Below are 23,494 nucleotides of genomic sequence, written 5' to 3'. Positions count from 1 at the left end.
TTGAGGCACAAGCAATAAAACTGTTTATTTTTATGTTACAAGAAAGTAAGTTTTGTGTAACATTTGCATGATATACTAATTTTCTCAAAATCTTTTCTGTAATATTTCATTAATACTCTGGTCTGTAAGTTGGTTCAACAAGGTCAGAAAAGCAAGCAGAAAGATGGTAAAAAATATCAACCATTTTGAGGGATAAGAGGACTCAAACATCTGCTGACTGCCTACTATGTCCGCTGTACTAGGTTTTTATGTACTTTACATAAATTCAATGTGAATGTAAATTCTAGTTATCTATGAACAGGACAGCATGGACACGGCCAGGTAGGCCCGTTTTGAGTGCACGTCCACCTTATGTACAAACTGAAATCAGACAGCTCCTTCCCAGGGAAGCACACTAACCATGCACTAATACATATTTCCATTCCCAAAGACTTTCAAGTCTTTGGAAGCTGCACACATGTTGCACATGTGCAACGTGCACACGGGCACGTTCAGGTGGTCGTCACTCTAATTAAACCTTGGGTTGAGCACCATTTGCCCAACATCATCCCTACTGCCTGGTTCCATCACCCTGTAAAACTTTAGACAAGAAACCATGTTCTGTAATTATGGACCTGGGAGAAAACCTTGTTTGGACTTTTTTTTTTTAAACCAAACTATCACCTTTCAGAAGTGGCAACTAATTTTAAAGCACAAAAGCTGTCATTTAAATAAGAAAATGACCGCATAATCAGCTCCTTTGGGCAGACAGCATAGCCTATTCAACAGGCATTAGATCAAAGCTGATTATCTTTCAGAAAAGCCAGTGCTACCCAGCTTAGACTACGCCACAATTCTCAAGGGCATACAGCCGCCGTCAAGTCCTCTCCCAAAGGTAAGTGGACTGACTGCTCACTCCTCCAGCTCATCCTTGGCTTCCTTGGCTTCTCTAGGTCCGTTCCTGCCTTGCCACGGGGTCTGCCCCTTGCTCTTTTCGCCCCCTACGTTCTCACTCTGACCTATACACTGAATGCCCCTGGTCTGAAGACTCCCCTCTGGCTGAGGGGAGTACAAGATGAAAAGACTGTCTTCCCAGCTATGTGACCAATGACATGACACTGCTTTGGATTTGGGATCTATGAGTGAAACTGACTAATCAGCATGTTTGCACTGCTCACATCCCTATCCCCAGACAAGAGCAGGCAGGGTGCCATCAAAAAATTTTTTAAAAATTAAAAAAAAATTTTTAAAAACCATACTGTGTAAGGGTACAGGAGCACAATTTTGGAAGGTACATGAGGAAGAGTCCTTAAATGTCTGCGTTATGTAGTTTAATGATCTAATTTTCTAGATGAGAATACTCGGGGTAAGTTCAGAGATGTAATGTGACCTGTCAAAGGCTATGCAAGCTGTCCAGAAGCAAAAACTTAGAACTATACTCCAAACTCTTTCCTCTATACCCCAATTACAACAAAAACCCAATGCTAAGGTTAAGGAAAATTTATAAACAAATTAAGTAAAAGACTTAAGTACATAGGAAAAGTCTGCAGGATCGCTCCAGATTTTGAGATAGAATAAAGGCAACGTGTATGTACAGGGAGGAATTGTTACTCAGTTCAACAGATGACAAGTAAGTACCAAGGATCTTTATTCTCAGACCTAATGTTCAACCTGTGACTGCAGATAACATGTCACTATTTTGAGAACACCTTCATTCTTTCCAAGTCTTCAGCCACAAGGTTATACCTTATTCTCATCATAACAAGATAAATGAATCAGACTGAAAGAGGACTGAGGAGATACACTGAAGATAAAAGCAAAGGGAACAAACATTTTACAAGTTTATCATCCCAGTTACCCTAAAGGTTAAGTTTCAGATTTACAAGAGTAATGATAGAACTGCATGATTTCAGTGAAAACCAACACAAGTTAGATCTTTAAAAAAAGGGGTGGGGGTGGGAGAATCAGTTCAGAAATACTAAGTCAGGCAAGCATGCAAACTTCAGAGTATAAAAAATGCAAGGCCTGGTTGTCCAAACAAATATATCCCTCAGGAGAAGGTGGTTTTAAAGATGCTTAACAGAAACAAATGAATTAAAAGCTGAAAGGGACACTTCTCTGAGTTAGCAGACCAATTCCCTCATTTTTTAAGTGAGGAAAGAGGGTAGATAGTAATTAGTGAGGCTCACATGGCTAGATTAAGGATGTACATAGATTTAATTCCCGGTGCTATTTACTACATACATCTAAAATACGATAAATATCCAGAACACATTAAGCCCACCAATTAAAATGACAAATACACAGGGAGGAGGTGAATTAATACAGCACAGCAGCACTTCTCACATCATATTTAAGAGATTAAATGGAAAAAAGTAATCTCTCAAAAGATTTTAATGCTCAGTTTTGATAAAGATTCCATCCAATTCTTTAATGTAGAGCAAATGTACTAGCTTAAAAAAACGTGCATTCTTCAGCTTTCTCCTATACTTTTTCTGCTTATCTTTCAAAACTAAGCACTGAGTATTTTTAACATAAGTAATGTGATGTTATATGTACACTTTAATTGCACGTTTTAGGAATAAAATAAATCCATGATATTTTGGTAACTCATAGTGTATTTATAAAATGAAAAGCTTTCTATCAAAATACACTTTTCACTGGGAAAAATAAATAAAACAGACAAATGGATCTACACAAAGTAAAAATTAACTTTGGTAGATTTCAGTGTAGGACAGTCCATAACAAGCCTATTTGCCCTTTTCCCCCCAGAGCTGCTCATCTTCCAACTTAAGATTTTAAAAATATTTTTAATTGAGATTATGTTGACATTTTCTCATTCCACATCATCTTCAGCCAAGCTCTGAGCACTTACAATTCTCTGAAAGAGAAAAAAAACAATTTTAATTTTTAGAAGTCCTTTGTGGGAGGCAAGAATATCCAATGGAAAAAGACAGTCTCTTCAATAAATGGTGTTGGGGAACAGTACAGCCACATGGAAAAGAATGAAACGGGACCACTTCCTTACATCATGCATGAAAATAAACTCAAACTAGATTAAAGATCTAAATGTGAGACCTGATACCATAAACTCCTAAGCAGTAATCTTCTTGGACACTGGCCTCAACAACATTTTCTAGGTGTGTCTCCTCAGGCAGGGGAAACAAAAGCAAAAATAAACTACCGGGACTACACCAAAGTAATAAGCTTTTACATGGCAGAGTAAACCAAGAAAATGATAAGGCAACCTACTGAGGTGGAGGACATCTGTACATGATATATCTAATGAGGGGTTAATTACCAAAATATAGGGGCGCCTGGGTGGCTCAGTGGGTTAAGGTCTCTGTCTTCGACTCAGGTCATGATCCCAGGGTTCTGGGATAGAGCCCCGTATCGGGCTCTCTGCTCAGCAGGGAGCCTGCTCCCCACCCCCACTCTCTGCCTGCCTCTCTGCCTACTTATGATCTCTGTCAAATAAATAAATAAACTCTTTTAAAAAAATCCAAAATATAAAAAGAACTCATACAACTCAACAGGAGGGGAAAAAACCCTAATAATCCAATTAAAAATGGGCGGAGGACCTAAACAGACATTTTCCCAACAGACAGATGCAAGGATGCTCAACACCGTTAATCATCAAGGAAATGCAAATACAAAACCCCAATGAGATATCGCCTCACAGTGTCAGAATGCCCAGAATCAGGAAGACAAGAAGTAACAGGTGTTGGCAAGGATGTGGAAAAAAAGGAACTCTCATGCACTTTTGGTGGGACTGTAAACTGGTACAGCCACTGTGGAAAACAGCTGAAAGGTTCCTCAAAAAATTAAAAACTAGGAATACTGTATGATCCAGTAATTCCACTGCTGGTTATTTACCCAAGGAAAATGAAAATAGAGGGTGCATGGGTGGCTCATTCAGTTAAATCATCTGCCTTCAGCTGAGGTCATGATTCCCCTGGGCTCCCTGTTCAGAAAACCCGCTTCTTCCTCTCCCTTTGCCACCCAGTCATACTTGGTCTCTCGCAAGTAAAATTTAAAAAAAAAAAAAAAAAAAAGAAAAGAAAAGAAAAGAAAAGAAAGAAAAGAAGAGAGATGCCTGGGGTGGCTCCTCCCATTAAGCCACTGCCTTCCGCTCAGGTCTTGATCTCAGGGTCCTGGAATCAGAGTCCAACATCAGATGCTCTTCTCACATGAAGTCGGCTTCCCCCACTCCCTCTGCCCCTCCCTCCTAGCTCATGTGCATGCTCTCTCTCTCTCTGATAAATGAATGAAATCTTAAAAAAAAAAAAGAAAAGAAAATGAAAATACTAATTCGGAATGATGTATGCACCTCTAGATTTACTGCAGCATTATCTGCAAGAGCCAAGATATGGAAGCAACATTAGTGTCTATCAATGGATAAATGGATAAAGAAGTGGTAACCATATACAGTGGACTATTATTCAGCCATAAAGAATGAGATCTTGCTATCTGCAACACGGATGAACCTAGAGGATATTATCCTGTTATTTCACTAAGATAAACACCAGCTGATTTCACTTATATGTAGAATCTAAAAACCAACAAATGGGGCACCTGGGTGGCTCAGTGGGTTAAGCCTCTGCCTTCAGCTCAGGTCATGATCTCAGGGTCCTGGGATTGAGCCCCGCATCGGCCTCTCTGCTCAGCAGGGAGCCTGCTTCCCCCTCCTCTCTCTCTCTCTGCCTGCCTCTCTGCCTACTTGTGATCTCTCTGTCAAATAAACAAATATTTTTTTAAATTAAATAAATAATAAAATAAATACCAGCAAATGAACAAACAAAGGAGAAAGAGATCTCTAAGTATGAACTGGTGGTTGCTGGAAGGAAGTGGGTGGAGGCAAAATTAAGTGAAGGGGAGTGACAGGTCCAGGCTTCCGGTTACGTAAGGATTAAAAGTACAGCACAGGAAATACAGTCAATGATCACATAATACTGCTGTATAGTGAGACAGACGGCAGCCACATTTATGGCAAGCAGACCATAACGTATAGGCCTGTCAAATCAGTAACTTGTACGCCTGAAACTAATGTAACATCGTGTGTCGTCAATACTTCAATTAAAAAAAAATTTTAAGGGGGGGAAAAAAAGTATGTCCGTTGTATTCAAAGAATACAAAACTTGCTAAGGTTTACCCATTCTGAGATTTCAGTATTTAACATTTCTAAACACTGTTATCAAAGAAAATAATGATCACACTACTGTCAGTCCCATCTCAAAATCTAAAGAATAATAGTATGTTTTACATGTTAATCAATTATATAACTAAAACCAAAAAGAATTCAAGATATCTTTTCACTCTCATATAAATTAAGAGTACTGGTCATTCAATGCTCCAAACATTTTCCTTTTTGGCTGAAAATGCTCAGTCATCATACAAGGAGGAATACAGTAATTCCAAAATTAGCATTTGAAAATATTTCCAAATAACATGAGTTAACTGAGTAAAGGAGGTCATTTTTATAAAGAGGAGTTCAGGTTTCATCCTGAACTCATCCACATTTCAAAAGACCTCACACCCTCAGGTCCATCTTCCAAAAGCACTACGCTATGTTGCCTTTCCAAGAGCAGGTAACATTAAACAGAGGATTCTGATTTAGATAGACTAGGAACCACATTAGTCTAAATAAAAAGGGTTAAGACCAAATCTTTGTTTTTTTCAACCCTTTCCCTTAAATCTCTGGGGCCTTTATTTTCTCTCCAGTCCCTTTTCAAACTGAGTAAAGATCAGTTTGAGGAATTAACCAATCTTAAATCACACCAACTGTGGAAATTCACACACGAGTAAACTAACTATTCCAAAAAATAGATTCATTTTGATTTCTTGGAAAAAACTAAAAATGAACAGAATGCATCTTAATCAATTCTTAAGTTATAAATAATCTTTTACACAAATGGTGGTGTATTCAATATAGCTTTGGAGATGCAGTCAATTAACTCTAAGCCCAAAGCCCATCTTGGCAGAAGCAGAGGCACTGGGGCTTTTTAGACAAGTGAAGTCAGAGGATATCCAACAATCCTTTAAGATCTAATTACAGGCTATGTCATCTCAGCCCCTATGCCCTCTGCCAGGCAACATAACTGAATTCATGGGCTCACAAAAGTCGACAGAAAGCTAGTTTCAGCAAGTGGCTGAGAGTGGCCCAATTCTGGTGAATACCAAGGCCTAAGATTTCAGAATATGAGACGTACTTCTTGATGCACACATAGGACACAATGACTAGATCTTAGTATTGCTCACTCCACTATTGTTAGGGAAGAAAAATTTCAAGCACTACTATCTCCAATTCTACTTTGATTCCAAGAGTTTCAAATTTCATCATGTTCACTAGATTAATTTTTAAATGCCAATGTCCTTAAAACATTTACTTCTCAGATTCTACTCACTTTTACTAACATTTCAAATCCTTACCTGACTAATTGTTGGAAGCTTGGTCAGAAGCATCTGGAACACTGGTGGTGGGAGAGTCTGCTGTAACACTTGCAGCAACTGCTGTGGCTGTCCACACACAGCAATTGCGTTTGTCAGATGGTCTACACCTTTCTCATATTCGCCTGAAAGGGTTACATAAAAATAACATGTGACCTGGAAAGCCTTTGCCTTTGTCAAAAATTCAACTCTAAATCCTTCACTGTATCTCCAAGTGATACTGACCAAAAACATCCCACAAGTAAAAACTTGGAAATAATGTACAGTACATTCATATAACTGAGTGTTATGAAAGCATTAACAAAAATGAATCAGATCACAGGTACTGATACAGAAGTGTCTTCAAAACATACAAAAAGGGAGAAATTAAAGTGCAGAAGTGTCCAGGTATATTACCATTTACAGACTTAGAGTATTTCTGAAAAATTATATAAGAAATTGCTAACTTGGGCACTTGGGTGGCTCAGTCCATTAAGCGTCTGCCTTCCGCCCAGATCACAATCCCAGTCCTGGGATCAAGTCCCACATAAGGTCTGTGCTCACTGGGGAGGCTGCTTCTCCCTCTGCCTGCCGCTCCCCCTGCTTCTGCTCACGGCACGCGCTCTCTCACTCTCTCTCAAATAAATAAAATCTTAAAAAAAATAAATAAACAACTTGCTAACTGTGGAACACTACCCTTCTGAGAAGAACTGGAAGACTGGGGACTGAGGTGGAAAGGAGGCCCAAATTCACTTTAGATTAATCCTTTTTACTATTTTGAATGTTATCAGATGGAATTTCAAAAAAGAAAATTTATCTTACAGTGGACATATTACTTTTGAAAGAAAAATGATTACATATAACACAAACTGAGCAAATTTTAATTATGTCAAAAAATTATTTCTTCAACTTTCTGGGCTGGTGAACACATCGAGGTGCTAAGAGGGTGGTGCATCCAGACATAGTGGAAGATCCTCACCCCCACACCTTGCCCTATATGATAAACCAGTCAACAGTTTTCTGACCCTGACTAAAAACGTGACTAAGTAAGGGACTGCAGAACAGCACATGAAGCAGAGGAACTGCCGGCTGCAACATTTCCCTTGAGAAAAGCTAAGGACGGAGGTATTCAAACTGAAAAAAGCAGAACTCTACAAAGCATTAAAAATGGAAAATACAAAAGACTTCGATCTTCTGCATGGGCTTGGACTTGCATTGGGGGATACAATGGCTCCACGGACTTGGAAATTAAGATGCCACTTGGCCACTGAATCCTCATATCACTGAATTTACAGGTAATACAGGGGATTACAACTCTGTTGCTTGAGGATATTAATTCCAATTATTAAATGGAAACAGAGCTGCTACTGGACTGTTGTGTGTAGAACACGGGATCCTGAGACACCTCCTAATATTTCTAAATACACTGGAAGCAGTTAATGTACCACCACAGCAACTCAATGCAGTTTCCTCTCTGCACATGCAGAGCCTGTTACCATCATCCTGAGATGAGATCTGGCTCAGTTAACAGAATTATGCTTATGGGAGACCCCTAGATGGAGGAGACCACCAAGCAATGAGGTTCACTGCCTAAATCACTTATGCCTTCACAAGACTTACTTTGATGTTGACTTTTTCCCTAATTTTAACCACCTGAGTCTTTAACATCAGGTTCGTTTGGTAGTTTCCACCAGAAGAAAGGCAGCTTGGCAGAGTTAAGTAACCCTCTGGACAGTGCTGAGCTACAGTGTGAAACATGAGCTTGGAAAAGAAGAGTAACTGCTGCCTGTCTTTCCCTGGCCTTCTTCCCAGCCACCATGAGTTACTGTCCTCAATCTGGAGCTGACAGCTCAAGTCAACAGATGGCCACAATGCATAGATCTCCAAGACAATCCAAACAGAAGTTATTATGAGTGTACTTTTTTCTATTTTAAGATTTTATTTATTTGACAGACAGAGATAACAAGTAGGCAGAGAGGCATGCAGAGAGAGAGGAGGAAATAGGCTCCCCATGGAGGAGAGAGCCCAATGTGGGCCTCCATCCCAGGACCCTGAGATCATGACCTGAGCCGAAGGCAGAGGCTTTAACCCACTGAGCCACCCAGGTGCCCCGAGTGTACTTTTTTCTAATATGTTTGACTGTAAGTAAAATAATTTAATATAGCAATTCTAGGGGCACCTAGGTGGCTCAGCTGAAGCATCTGCCCGGGTTCTGGGATCAAGCTCCACACTGGGCTCCCTGCTCAGCATGAAGTCTGCTTCTCCCTCTCCCTCTGCCCTGCCTGCTCTCTCTCTCTCAAATAAATAATCTTTTTTAAAAAAAATTAATTATATAAAATAGTGTTTCTATTTTGGAAGATAGAAAATCATGACAGTATCAAAAAGACCTCTTTATTTAGGAGCATGAACAAAGTATTTTGAGACTGTTTGCATGAAATGAAATACAACCTATACCTTAGATATCCCTATACATGCAGATTTTTCTTTTCAAATACTAAAGTAACAGAGTCTCTCAAAAGAGCTCTATGAAGATTTAAGTGCTTTACTATTACCCCATGATTAAACCTCATGTGTTTCTTATTGCAATAGGTTAAACGAGCCAAAATTATTTCCCAGTAACACACCTGCATTTTTATTTATATATATTATCAGCCTACTATGCCATCTAAATAAGATAATTATTTCCTACAGAAAAAAGCAAAGCAAAGCAATTACTGGGAAGGGGGAGACATGACAAAAAGTTTAACGTGTCATTACCACCTCAAACCTTTAACAGACTCTTTTGTTTCTAAAGATTTTATTTATTTGACAGAGATCACAAGTGGGCAGAGAGGCAAGCAGAGAGAGAGGAGGAAGCAGGCTCCCTGCAGAGCAGAGAGCCCGATGTGGGACTCGATCCCAGGACCCCGAGATCATGACCTGAGCTGAAGGCAGAGGCTCAACCGACTGAGCTACCCAGGTGCCCCTCAAACCTTTAATCCTTTCCATAAAAACAAATTTAAAAAATCACAAGTAACCTCCACCATGTAGTTCAATACTATCTAAATCTACGATACAACAATGAGCATTAAGAAAAACTTGACACCTCATACCATTTTTATTAATGCTAGCAAATACTTCAAAGCTACTTTTGAAATAAAAGCTAATTTGGGGGCACCTGGGTGGCACAGCTGGTTAAACATGAGACTCTAGATTTCAGCTCAGGTCGTGGTCTCAGGGTCCTGTGATGGAGCCTGATGTATCTGAACTGGGGTGTGGAGCCGGCTTTAAGATTTGATCTCTCCCTTTGCCCCTTCCCCTAACCCCAGTTCCCTGCATATAAACATTCTGTCTCAATAAATAAATGGAAATATTAAAAATAAAAGCTAATTTGTCACTAAAAAATTTACAAATACATTTAAGACTCTACTGAATTATAGCTCTCAAATTTGTCAGTTTCATCATTTTAACTTCATTAATACTCATGTTTCTAAGAAAAGAACTCTTAACCCTTCCTTAAATATGTAAAAAAGCACATAGCCTAAACTCTAGATCAGATTCAGATCACTGGCTGGTCCTGAAATCAAGGCCATGAACTCACTGTGTGACCTTGACAGGTAAATTAACCATCTCTGGGACTTATATTAGCCACAGACTTCTTATAAATATTGGAAAAGACCTGAAGGTTAGATGAAGAAGTTGAGAAAGTATATTCCTATATCACATTCCTTCAATTACTATTTACATATTACATTAGGACTATATTCTCTAAACTGGTAAAAAAATAACCTCATTTGTAAAGATTACTTATATTCTTTGTATCATGTATCAAATAAACCTGAAACTCAAAACATATTATGGACAATGACAACCCACAAGAAATACTTTTCTAGAGCCAGTCTTTTTTTTTTTTTTTTTTTTTTTGAGAGCGAGCAAGCCAGCTCACGTGCATGGTGCAGGAGGGGCAGAGGGAGAGGGAATCCCAAGCAGGCTCGGGGCGCAGAGACTGAGGCAAGGCTCCACCTCAGGACCCAGAGGTCATGAACCAAACTCAAGAGTCAAAGGCTTAATTGACTGAGCCACCCAGGCGTCCCTAGAGCCAGTCTTAAATAAAATCATTTTTCCATTACTAAATGACTTATCTTGAAATATTTAATAACTTTCTTAAAAGCTGCTACACTATACACCAAAAAGCCCCTTATCACCATAAATTTATATTTACTGTAAAGAATTCCAATTTCCTAGTCTAAATTAATGACTTACCTTGGGCTAGCAACTCTTCCCCAAGCTGTATTTCTTCAAGGAAGAATTTCTGAACAGCTTCAGCATCTTTAAGGTCAGGTAACTGTTTGGAAATAAAATATTTAATAACTGACACCAAAATTATGCTGGGCCACATAAACAATACGCAGAAAATAATGCCACTAAAAATCAAAACAAAAACTGAATAACTCATGATAAAAAATGATTAAGAAATTTACTCTTCAATACTTACAAGCATTAGTTTAATCTACATTTATCTACATTTAAATGAATACAAGAAAAAAATATGTATTGATCAAACTGATACTAGAACAGTTCTCAAAAACTATACATCAAACCTAACATAAAAAATGAAGAATTATCTCTATCATAAAATATGCACTTTACTCTTTATACTATTTTGACTGCTATTTCTATAGCTTTTTATGTAACTGTAATCAACACCTTTTTTAAAAGAGTTTATTTATTTGACAGAGATTACAAGTAGTCAGAGAGGCCGGCAGAGGGAGAGGGAGAAGCAGGATCCCTGCTGAGCAGAGAGCCCAATGCGGGGCTTGATCCCAGGACCCTGAGATCATGACCTGAGCTGAAGGCAAAGGCTTAAACCACTGAGCCACCCAGGTGGCCCTCAACTTTCTTCTGATCCACATTATTTTGTATAGATTTTACATTTATCTAAAAGACTATTTTTATTTTTTTTAATATCTAAAAGACTATTTTTAAATGGTAACAGAATATTCCACTGAGAAATATATGACTGCTTAATTGTGATCTATTTGTTGCACATGAGCTACTTCTAATGTTTTTGCTATTACAAAGCAGTTTTACTTAAATAGTTGGCATTTCTTGTTTTTGTTTTGTAGTTTGTTACATATTACCTGACTAAAGTAATATATGCCATCAGCTATATGACTTATTAAAAACTGTAAACCTACTACAGGGACACCTGGGTGGCTCAGTGGGCTAAGCTGCTGCCTTCGGCTCAGGTCATGATCCCGGGGTCCTAGGATCGAGTCCCGCATCGGGCAAGGTCCTTGCTTGGCAGGGAGTCTGCTTCTCTCTCCGCCTGCTTGCTCGCTCTCTCTCTCTCTGACAAATAAATAAATAAAATCTTTAAAATATATATATACATATAAACCTACTATTAAGAAATCCTATTCTAGGGACGCCTGGGTGGTTCAGTGGGTTAAAGCCTCTGCCTTCAGCTCAGGTCATGATCTCAGGGTCTCGGGATCAAGTCCCACGTCGGGCTCTCTGCTCAGCAGGGAGCCTGCTTCCTCCTATCTCTGCCTGCTTCTCTGCCTACTTGTGATCTCTGTCAAATTAAAAAAAAAAAAAAGAAATCCTATTCTATTTAAAAACCTAGACTTCTGTTAATGGAAGTTTTTGGTTCCTGATTAGTATTACATACACTCTCATTACCAACACAGACGAAAAAATTTAAACTTATGAAAGTAAAGGCATCTTTCATCAACCACCAGAGCACAGGCAAGAATTTGATTATTCCTGATTTAAAAATACAAACTGATGCATGTCTGTATTTACCTTCCCATGTCCTTAGAAAGAAAAGGCTACTGAAACACTAAGAACATATACTTCGGAAAGGTAGTTTATTAATTACATGATTGTTTCAAAATAACATGTATCATTTTTTGATTTAATTTTTCTTTGCCTCAACTTACTTTAAAAAGAACCATTACTGATCCTGTAAGTCCTGGGAATCCTAACAATGGAACTAATTTTAGTAAAAAAGAAAAGCTCTATGTGTAATGATTAACATTTACTTACACATGTCACAGAACATTTTTTTATCAAGCAGAGAAACCTATGTAGTCACTAAAAATAATCATGAACACAGGATCTATAAAAAGAAAAAAGAAGATTTTTATCTATGTGTACATATAACATCAAGGTAAAAAATCTGCCATATGGTAGGATTCTGGATCAGTGGGTACGAATAATCCTATGTAACCTTTGAAATAAATAGCAGGTGGTTCTTTTAAAAGAAGCCGAAGGAAGGAAAATTAATGAATTTTTTATTGTATTGTTTTGAAGCAGCTGAGAAAGCTTGAACCATTTGGTAGAATTGTCTTCTGGAGACTAGCAGCTTATTTTCCCTTAAATACTGCTCATGTAGTAAAAGTTGTCTTCTATTTGGGCCAACGGGGAAAATAATGATGGACCAATCTGCAGCTGAACTAACCAATCAAAAAAAAAAAAAAAAAAAAAAGCATAAGTTATATTTTAAAACAGAAAATGTCTGGTATCAACTAGTTTTCTCAAAAGACATTTGAAGTAGATTTTAAAAACATTATTTCTATCACATTTATAAATACATTATTTAAAAAAAAAAGATTACCTTGCAAAGTCCGGCTCTCTCCTTAGCAAGCTTCTGTTTCTTTCTTCCTGCAAGAAATGGAGTATTTTCATTTTACCATTATTAAAATGGGAATCAAAGAAGTCAAACTGCTGTAGCAGTCAATCATTCTATTTATAAAACATCCCAGAAGTAGGGCTCCCCTATTCTCTTGTCTCCTTGTGATTTGTCAGGGTCAGCATTCTGGTCAATGAGCTACAGACAATATAATATTTCTGGGCAAGAGCTTTTTCCTTCCTTCTGGTGCACCAAGATCAGCAATTTTGAAGATGGAGACAGTTCTAACAGGTGATTAACTGCCCCAAGCAGAGCAAGCCCCGCCCACCTAAAAGCTACACAAGACCTGAAACACAAGCAAGAATTAAACCACTGCTGTTAGAAAGCTTTATTATTGAAATACAACAGATTCGATCTTTACTGAATGTGGAAAGCTATCAGACATTCCTAGATGAGGGGGAAAAAAAAAGTGGGTAGGAAAACAGTATTCAGAAACACACTGCAAAATTCTTAACTACTGCTGGCTGGTTAAGAAAAAACCCTCTGCCTACACTCTCTAAACTGTTTAGTTTTTTGGTCTTATTTTTGATTTGAAAAAGCAACACTACATATCTCAGAAGTAGATGTTTAAAATCTTAAAACCCTTAAGCCAATAAAGGACACCAACGATATTTTAAACTGCTATAGGAGCGCCTGTGTGCCTCCGTCAGTTAAGCTTCTGACTCTTGGGTTTTGGCTCAGGTCACAATCTCAGGTTCATGGGATGGCCTGTGCCCGGCTCTGCACTCAGTGCAGTCTGCTTACCCCTTCCCCTCCACCTCTACTGCCCCCCCCCACCCACAGGCTGAGGGTTTATCTCTCAAATACATAAAATCTTTAAAAATTTTTCAAAAAATAAAAAATAAATAGCTACTTAATGATATACTCCATATGAAAGGGTGTTAGCACAAGGGTGGCATAAGCTTGGTTAGTGTCAGCTCTTCTTAGTGTCAGAGTGACTGTGGGCAAGTTACAGTAACCTGTACCTCGCTCTCCTCATATGTAAAACTGGCCTAAGAACAGGTACATGCTTCACAGAGTTGTTGTGCATGTAAAGTATTTTTTAACAGTGTCAGGCTTATAATGTGCCATATGAGTTGGTAAAGAACCACTTCAGTAAGCATCTGGTACTGAGACAGTGCACTACCAGCAACTTCGCTAAGGAGCTGTGCTATATGCTAAATACCTAAAATAAGTTTATTCCCTAGTCACTAAAAAGTACCAGTGACATGGAGACTGTGGCATAGCTATGAAAGGTTAAGGCTAACACTTATTACCTTGGTGATCTCTGGCAAATAAATCTCTTAAAATTCTCTAAATATAGGGCATGTTTAACTTTACCACTGTTGAGACACAAAGGCTTCAAAATTGTTCTCTGAAAACCTTTTAAGTGTTCTACAGGTCCAAGTCTCAATGCACGACTAAAGAGACAGTGACCTGTTTGCCTACCACATGAGGTGGGTTAATTTATTGTGGTTAAACACAACAGATTAGGAGTTTTCTTCTCTTATCCAACTAACAAACTGGGTTTAACCATACCCACACCTCTTGCCAACTCCAGCCCCCAAAACACCTAAAGTGCTACAACTTTAAGGCTTAAATACAATTCTAGCAGTTTCAACAACAAAAAATACGTTAAATAAGCTGATCTTATATATCAATTTTTACACGCCTATTTTTCTAACAAACTACCTTTCCTAGGTGTTCGTCTTCAGGCAACTACCTGTAGGAAAACGGAACCATAACATTCTACCCTCTATTTCTTCAAGGGTTTCATCTGGCTGTCCATAAGCAGAAAATACTGACTGCTACCCTACTACATTAAGTAATACTGAGTATCACTAGAAGGAGATTACTAAGACTAGAAGAGACACGGAAGACTTCATGGAAGCAGCGGACACTTCACGGAAGCAGCGGACACCAAGACAGAGAACACTGAGATGTTAGGTAGGGTAAGCACCCAGAAAGTCTTAGATGCCAGACACTATTCTAAAGGTTAATTTGCTTACTCGATCCTCACAGTAACACTAAAACAAGTACTATCATGACCTCCATTTTACAGACGACAACATTTACTAAGGTCACAACCTGTGAGTGGTAGAGAGGCTGTTCAAAGCCAAGCAGCTCCATTTACAAAGACCCGCGCTCAAACATGACTCTCTACTGCCGCCGCAGGCTGTAGAGAGGCTGAGGGGGCAGACAATACCGACCCTGTCTTTGGCCTTCCAGCTTGCCCACGTGCGGCAGATGACCTCTCTTGGGGCTCTATGTGCCAGGTCCCTTGGAGATTCCTACACATACCTTAGAGAGGCCCAAGACCACGACTGGGGGAAGCTTTCTTTCATCTCCCATGCATCTGTGAGAGGTAAGTCTTTCCCTCCTGAGGCACAGGTAGTGCCACAGTATCTAATAAAAGATTAGGGGTCATTTAGGTGCACAGAAATCCTTTGATCCTGCAACAGTGCTCTTCCGCTAGTGGCCTCAGTCTAGAAAATCTGTGGGCTAAGGTCCGGACTCTGTACCTGTGTACCTGTGCAGCTGGCTCGTCATCTGCCCACTCCTCCGTGAGTAAGTTACGCTGCATGAACCTGTCAATTGTATGGCGTCACCTGCTCCCGCTCTCAAAAAGTGCCTTCTCAGTTTGGGAAATACTTCACTATCCCTCTGCTATCTTCTAACCGAAGTAAAGGCATTCCCATAAAAATAAAAGGCACCTCAGAAGTGAACATGGGAAGTTTGTGGAATAAACAGAGAAATACAGTTTGCTAAGCCAGATTTACGGAAAATGACAAGAAAATAATGAAACCCAATAGACAGAAACTTAGTTTCCATTACTATTCAATCTTACAGTTTTTTTTAATATGGTGGAGAGCGATTGTTTTTGATTGTTTGACTGATACAATTACCAAATTTTAAGACTGACTGGGTGCTTCAAATTTCTAAATTTAAGTTTGGTATTCTAGCTTTAGTTTCATAAGACAATTTACTTGTTACCTTATCAGTGTATTATACTATCTCTGTGATAAAGGGAAAGATGGTAACAGACTGAAACATCATAGTTACACATTCAATGAGCAAAATTAAGCCTTGACTCAGTATTTACTAGAAATCAGTCCTAAGTGCTACTGTGTAAACCTAACAAGTGGACAAAGACTTTGTCAACTTTCAAAAATACACATAAACATGAACGGACAGAATTACTCTGAACGTAAGTTTTACTTCCTAAAGAAAACATCGAATAATTATATTCACAGACAATCTTTAGCATCCATTAATTACCATCTGCCAGGGACTGTACTAAAACTCCCTATGTATTATAACATTTTACAAAAGAGGGAAACAAAAGCTTTAAGTCGCTCACCCAGGTTACTCAGCTAATCATTCAAGCCAGACCACTGAGATCTTTAGGCCACCGATAAAGCTAGAAAAAAAATTCATGGATTAAAGAGGATGGAAAGGGATTTTTAAAATAATCTCTCAAAGTGTCTAAAATGACAGCTTTTATGATTTCTTCAACCGAAAAAATTAGCTCTCTCAAGATTTCTAACAACAGGATTTCCAAAAGAAAAAAGGATTAATCCAATTCTTTCCTGAGCTCTCTAGCCATACCACCACCACCAGCCCTCTGACTATTTTGAAACTACCAGAAAAGGATCTGAACTTCCAGCTATGCTTACAGCAGGCATTTACGGAGGGGCTAGCTCTCCGTCAGAAATGGTGGTGGGCACTTCAAACGGCTCAATCTTCACAAAAACCACCAGAGGCAGGTGACATTACCTGATCTTACAAGCTAAGAAAAATAAGATTCAGAAAGTCTAAAATTATGCGGCTGATCTGTGACTAACCTGGGCCTAGAAAACTCAGTGTCTGAATCCAAAATAGCTTTCTTTCCATTAGTCTATAAAATAAATTCCCCGTATCCCTTCCTTCCTATAACTAGAATTAGATGTCATATTCCAGATGGTATAAGGTACCTATACCCTCAAAAGGGTAGGTCACTAACCACGTGCGGCTCAACACTTGGAATGATCTACTATTACTTCATTAAATGGTAAGCATTCATTAGGATAATCACACCTTCATACGTTCTGGGCTTTAGTAACTTATGTATCAATTTTATTTTTTTAAAGATTTCTTTATTATAAAGAACGTGCACAAGTGGGGGAGGTGGGGAAGGGGGAGGGGAGCAGACTCCCCGCCGGGCAGGGAGTCCCCCCAGCCTCTTACTCACGACCCTGATCTCGTGACCTGAGCTAAAACCCAGAGTCGGACGCTCAAGCAAATGAGCCACCCGGATGCCCTGCATTTTAATTTTAGGATTCATTCTGACTGAGCAACCTAGATGGGTACAAAAACACTCATCGCAGCACGTTGTTTGCTCTTCCGCTGCTGCGAGTAGGGCGGCCTCCGAAACTCAAAAATCACGACGGCCTGGGGGACACGATCTCGCTCGCGGGAACCGCTCTTAGAAAGATGTCGCAGGTATGAAATAAGACTGAGCCACCGCAGGAGCGCAGCCCTTCGGACTCCCTGCAGTCTCTGTAGCATTCGCTCATATCCTGGAAGCGTGCGCAGGGAGGCCACCAAGAGGGTTTAGGAATGCAGCAGCGACACCGCGCACTGGCGGGCCTGGTTTCGAGCACAGATCCGTAAACACGCGACTTTCGAGTGAGGAACACGGGTTTAAACAGGTGAACGGCTAAAAGAGCCCCCTCCCCCCCGACAAACTCACACCTAAATCCCGCACCAACCAGAGCGCGTTCACGACGGCGCGCGGCGGGGGAAGACATGACTGGAAGAACCGTCCTCCAAAATGGAGGGAACCCTGCGGGGCACCAGCAGCGGGAGCTGCAGCCAGAGCGCCGCCGCCTCAAGGCTGGGTGGGCCGCGGCCGCCGGGGCCCCCCACACCCCCACGGCCCCGCGAGTGGCAGCCGGGGGCAGGCGCGCGGAGGGGCGGCAGCCGCTGGAGCCCGGGGCCGAGGGGACGCACTCACGTTCTCGAAGCCTATTCTTGAAATTGGGGTCACTCCGCCTCTTGCGGTCGAAGTAGATGCAGTACCCGATGAAGAGAGCCCCGCAGACGCCGGCGGCGATGGCGCTGTTCCGGCCCACCATCTTCCCACGGCCCAGAGGCAGGAGCGAGCGCGGCGGCGGCAGGGCCGGCGAAGAAGCTGTCACCCGGGAAGCCGCGGACCACGCCGCTGCGACCAGACGCTCGCCGCGAGAGACGCGGAAAGGCTAAGCGCACGCACTTCCGGCCCCAGCCGCGCGAGGTCCTCCAGCACGTCCGCGGCTGTGCCTGAGCGGCGGAGTTCGCGCCGCTTCTGCGCCTGCGCAGGGGGTGTAGGCGGGGCCGCCCAGGCGCCTCCGGGTGGGGAGTGCGTTGGCGTCGGGCTGTGCGGGTTGTCTCGCACTTCCTCAGAAGCCGCTGAGCGTGACGTAGCGAAGGTGGCGCGTGACCGTCGTGCGCAGACTCGGAAGACTTGTTCACGGACGTTCTTGCTTGTGTCGCACTAAGATGGCAGGGGCAGACGACACGTGCTTCCTCTTCTTCTTGTGTAATGGAGGCAGCCTGTGGCTCCACGAACTGAACGGAATCTGCTTTTCAGGTTCATTCACAGCTGTGCGGCGGCAACGTAATCCAGCGACTCGCTGCCAGAGAGGATTACAATATAGTTTCCTGAGGGGCGGGAGGAAACTGAGCTGCGCGATTCCTGAAGTAACGGATAAGAGAAATTGAAAACATGAGTTGTCTTACTGTCGCTGGAAACGTGCGGGGTGGTTTGAATGTAAAGGACAGGGGCACGTGGGTGGCTCAGTCGGCTAAGGGCGTCCGCCTTCTGCTGAGGTCACGATCCCAGGGGTCATGATCCCGGGGTCCTGAGACGGAGACCAGCACGGGGCTCCCTACGCCGGGAGAAGTCTGCTTCTCCCTCGGCTTCTTCTCCCCCCTGCTTATGCTTGCGCTCGCTCTGGGTGAAATAAAATCTTTTTAAAAAGTAAGTAAATTAAAAAGACAAAACCTGGGTCAGAAAACAGACGTAAAATAACTACAAACTGAGAGGAGTAAGAGAAGGCACATACAAGGATGTGTAATAAAAGTGGCCGCCTCTGTCACCAGTCTTTGGGAGGGATCCTCTCTAACCCTTGGAGAGACAGCAATGGCTCTTACTCATGGTGAATCCCGCTTTGTGCTGAGCCGCCTCATGGGGGCTGGCGGGCCAGAAAGACCAACTGTGTTTAGAGGGTTGGGGCTTTTGATCCTGGTGATATCCCTGGAGAGGAAGGGGATTGGAGGGAAGGAGAGTGGGAGATGGAGTTGAATTTCATGGCCTGCATAATGAAACCCAAATAAAAACTCGGGACCCAGAAGCGGGTGCGTCTTCCAGGTTGGCAATACTCTGTAGTGTGCCATGTGCAAGGAGGGTGAGGTGTTCTGACCACTGGGAGGAGACAACAGAAGCTTCAGGTGTGGGACACTTCCAGACCTCTCCCTATGCGTCTTTCCCTATGGCTGGTTTGGTTTGTATTTTATTTTGCCATAGTAAAATTGTAATCCTAAGTGTAACATGTTCCTGGGGTACCTGACCGGCTCAGTCAGAGGAACGTGCAACTGGATCTCCCAGTTGTGAGCTCCAGCCCCACACTGGGTATAGAGATTACTTAAAACTTAAAAAAATAAGTGTAGGGGCACCTGTGTGGCTCAGTCTGCCTTCAGCTCAGGTCATGATCTCAGGGTCCTGGGATCAAGCACAGTGTCAGGCTCCCTGCTCAGCAAGGGAGTCTGCTTCTCCCTCTCCCTCTGTCCCTCCCCCCACCCCCCACCAGACACACCACTGCTTGTGCTCTCTCAAATAAATAAAATCTTTAAAAAAAAAAGTGTAACATGCTCCAGAATTGTCTTTATAAATTGTTGACCCTGAAGGAGTAATGGGAACCCCCTAATTAGTAGCCAGCTGGTTAGAAAAGCCAGCTTTCTGACCTGGAAACACCCCCGCCCGCCTGGCGTCTGAAGAAGTCTTGTAGGAGGCTGTGCTCTCTGTGCTCTTAACCTATGAAGTCTGGCCTAACTCTGGGTAGCTGGTGTCAGAAGTTATTGCAAGCGTACTTACAGAAACATTCAGAGGCCCTAACCTAGTCCAGGAGTCCCGGGAAGCCCTTCTGCTGGAGTCATGATGAACTTGAGACCCAATGGAAGACTGGAAATTGGACCAAAGGTATGTATGCTTTGCCTGGGGTGGAGGATGGAGAAGTGTGAGGAGATGCATTATGTTCCAATGCAAAGAAAATAACTGAGATGTACACAGAACAAAATAACACAGAAAGCTTCTCCTTATTCAATGCAAATGTACATTCTCATTCTTCTTGTTCCAAAACATTGCCAATGAACCTCAGCTGTTAGAAGTATACCCCCGAGCCTCAGGAACAAAAGAGACTTGTCCAAGGCCATACAGATGACATGAGGCCTAGCATTCCACTCTCTTGAAAACTTGAACAGACTACATTGCCATTAGATTAAGACTCCTAGGTGGCTCAGTTGGTTAAGTGTCTGCCTTTGGCTTGGGTCATGATCTCGGGATCCTGGAATGGAGCCCCGCATCAGGCTCCCCATTCAGTGAGGAGCCTGCTTCTCCCTCTGTGCCTCCCCCTGCTCATGCTCTCTCTCCCTCCTTTTCTCCCTTCCAAATAAATAAAAATCTTTAAAAAAAAAAAAAGATTGTGACTCCTCAATGAACAAATAACTATCCCTGTGTTGTGCACGGTAAACATGAGGTAAATATTCAGGTCACTCCTATGAGGTAAAATATACCAGGAACCACGCTTATAGAAAGCACAGTCAGAGCAAGATTTGTGCCTTGTTAGCCCTTAATGGCTCTACATTTAAAAACCCCTGTTGTACAACACAAGCACAGAATCCTGAAACAGTATGGAATCCCCACACTTGTTTGTGAGTCAAATCATTAGTGAGTTGTAATACCCTTAGTGGATCATAACCAGTCTTTTTAATAAAATAGAATTTAAAGTATCCAAAAGCAGGGCATCTGGCTCTTGGTTTCAGCTCGGGTCACAATCTCAGGGTCCTGGGATCAAGCCTGGCATCAGGCTCCCCACTCAGTAGAGAGTCTGCTTGAGATTCTCTCTCTCCCTCTGCCCCCTCCCTGCTCATGCACTCACACGGTCTCAAATAAATCAATCTTGAAAAAATTATATATATATATATAAAACATGAAAGCAACCTGTGTAGTAAGGACCAGTACTGCCACATGCAACTTATGTCAGTTAAATATATCCATGTTTGTACTGGTTGCAAAGTAAAGTTAAAGCTACTACAGATCATAATCAAAAAGTATGAGAACACTGCTCTAGTCCATGCCCCTTACTTCACCAATCAAGATATTTAGATATCTTGATATTTACTTCACCAATCAAGATATTTAGCTACAGAGGCTGAGAGGCTTATCCAAGGTCTTGCACACACAGCCACAGAGCTGGGTCAAGAACAAGATGCCCCTACACTCCAGTCCAGGGCTATTTACACAAAAACCTAGAGACCAAAGGAGCACTCTATGTTAAAGACTGAAATAACACAAATTTATATATACACTATAAATCATACACAACATAATGGACACTAATAAACACTAAGATACACACAAGAAAATTATATACCATATATGATCTCCATCTACAGTGAGCTTAACTGGAAGTACATGCAAAAATGCTCAAGATTGGGCGCCTGGGTGGCTCAGTGGGTTGGGCCGCTGCCTTCGGCTCAGGTCGTGGTCTCAGGGTCCTGGGATCGAGTCCCGCATCAGGCTCTCTGCAAAGCAGGGGGCCTGCTTCCCTCTCTCTCTCTCTCTGCCTGCCTACTTGTGATCTCTCTCTGTCAGATAAATAAATAAAAATCTTAAAAAAAAAAAAATGCTCAAGATTACCAATTAGTATTTATTGAACCATATTTATGAAAAACTAGGTTCTAAGCACCATAGGGGATGCCAAACAGGAAATATCCAGTCTCTGGATATAGGAAAATAGAGCTCTGATTTTTATAATTTACGGGTTTGTTTTTTTTTTTAAAGATTTTATTTATTTACTTGACAGACGGAGATCACAGGTAGGCAGAGAGGCAGGCAGAGAGAGGAAGGGGAAGCAGGCTCCCCGCTGAGCAGAGAGTCCGATTCCGGGCCTTGATCCCAGGACTCTGGGATCATGACCTGAGCCAAAGGCAGAGGCTTTAACCCACTGAGCCACCCCAGGCACCCCTAGAATTTATGTTTTCAAGACCCATTAGGTTTTCCTGGTGCTGTGGCCAAAAGAAATATTTTTTTAGTAATCAGTAATAACTCACTGTCCTTCAATCCCCTTATTCACCTGATACACATATCATGGATTCTGCCTGCCTCAGAGCAGCACCCCTGGATTTCTCCCACTCCTCCCACCTGGGCACAGATGCAGCTTGGTGAGATTTGTGAGATGGTCAGCAGCCATAGCATGAACTTGAGCCCCAGGGGAATGCACTGATACTCTCTCCCCTTGTTGAATTTTATACTTTGTGACTTAATTACCATATTTTATCAGAAAATACCCCTTAAATGGGATTTTTTTTTTGAAGGACAGTTTCATTCTACTGTGTGATACTAATTTAAGAATCACAAGTTTTCCTGGGAAAATATTTTTTCGAATTAAAAAACAAATAAAATTAGAAATCTGCTTGATAGTTTGCCAAGGACTTCAGTAACAACTTTAATTACTGGTTAAAAAGTCAAAGCAACTGGGGTGCCTGGGTGCCTCAGTGGGTTAAAGTCTCTGTGTTCAGCTCAGGTCACGGTCTCAGGGTCCTGGGATCGAGCCCCACATCAGGCTCTCTCCTCAGCAGGGAGCCTGCTTCCCTCTTTCTCTCTCTGCCTGCCTCTCTGCCTACTTGTGATCTCTGTCAAATAAATAAAATCTTAAAAAAAAAATCAAAGCAACATTTCATATAATATTCTTGGGTTGGTTTATTAACAAGGTTGCTGAAAGAAAATAAAAACCCAGAAGTCCACTTTTCACAAGTTCAAGAGAATGGGGGAAAAAATTAGTAGCTATTATATAACAGCCCTTAAAACCCTTTCTTCTTAGGGACTGGGATTTGTATTTGAGCAGTATTTCGACTCTGTCTAGGTCCAGTCAGTATTAAGGTGTGTGTATGTGTAGGTATATTATATACATATACATATATATATATATATATATATGTATATATATATAAATGTGCTCACTTTAGTCTCATCCCAAATAATTCTCGAAATAACCATCTGAAATGTTACATATTTCTAACTTTAATATATAACCACTAACTTACACTAGTACATAACCACTAAAATTCTAAGTGTTTACCCTAAGTCTAAAATCTTTCAAACTATACATATATCGGAAAGCAACAGATGTAACA

General features: G+C 41.3%; 1 protein-coding gene across 1 annotated transcript; it reads right to left on the bottom strand.

The window, feature by feature from the left end:
• On the bottom strand, nt 1–18,376 carry LOC111160491 (translocase of outer mitochondrial membrane 20). Its single transcript, XM_022523639.1, has 5 exons — nt 18,057–18,376; nt 13,007–13,053; nt 10,648–10,729; nt 6,409–6,551; nt 1–2,860 (listed from the first exon to the last, which is right to left on the bottom strand). Exons 1-5 carry the CDS (start codon nt 18,175–18,177, stop codon nt 2,816–2,818), a joined length of 438 nt encoding a protein of 145 aa, XP_022379347.1. The 5' UTR covers nt 18,178–18,376; the 3' UTR covers nt 1–2,815.
• Nucleotides 18,377–23,494: the final 5,118 nt, after the last annotated feature.

Source organism: Enhydra lutris, unplaced genomic scaffold (assembly GCF_002288905.1).
Source record: "Enhydra lutris kenyoni isolate GAN:26980312 unplaced genomic scaffold, ASM228890v2 scaffoldscaffold76, whole genome shotgun sequence".
Lineage (NCBI taxonomy): Eukaryota > Metazoa > Chordata > Mammalia > Carnivora > Mustelidae > Enhydra > Enhydra lutris.
This window is presented reverse-complemented; position numbering and strand designations above follow the sequence as displayed.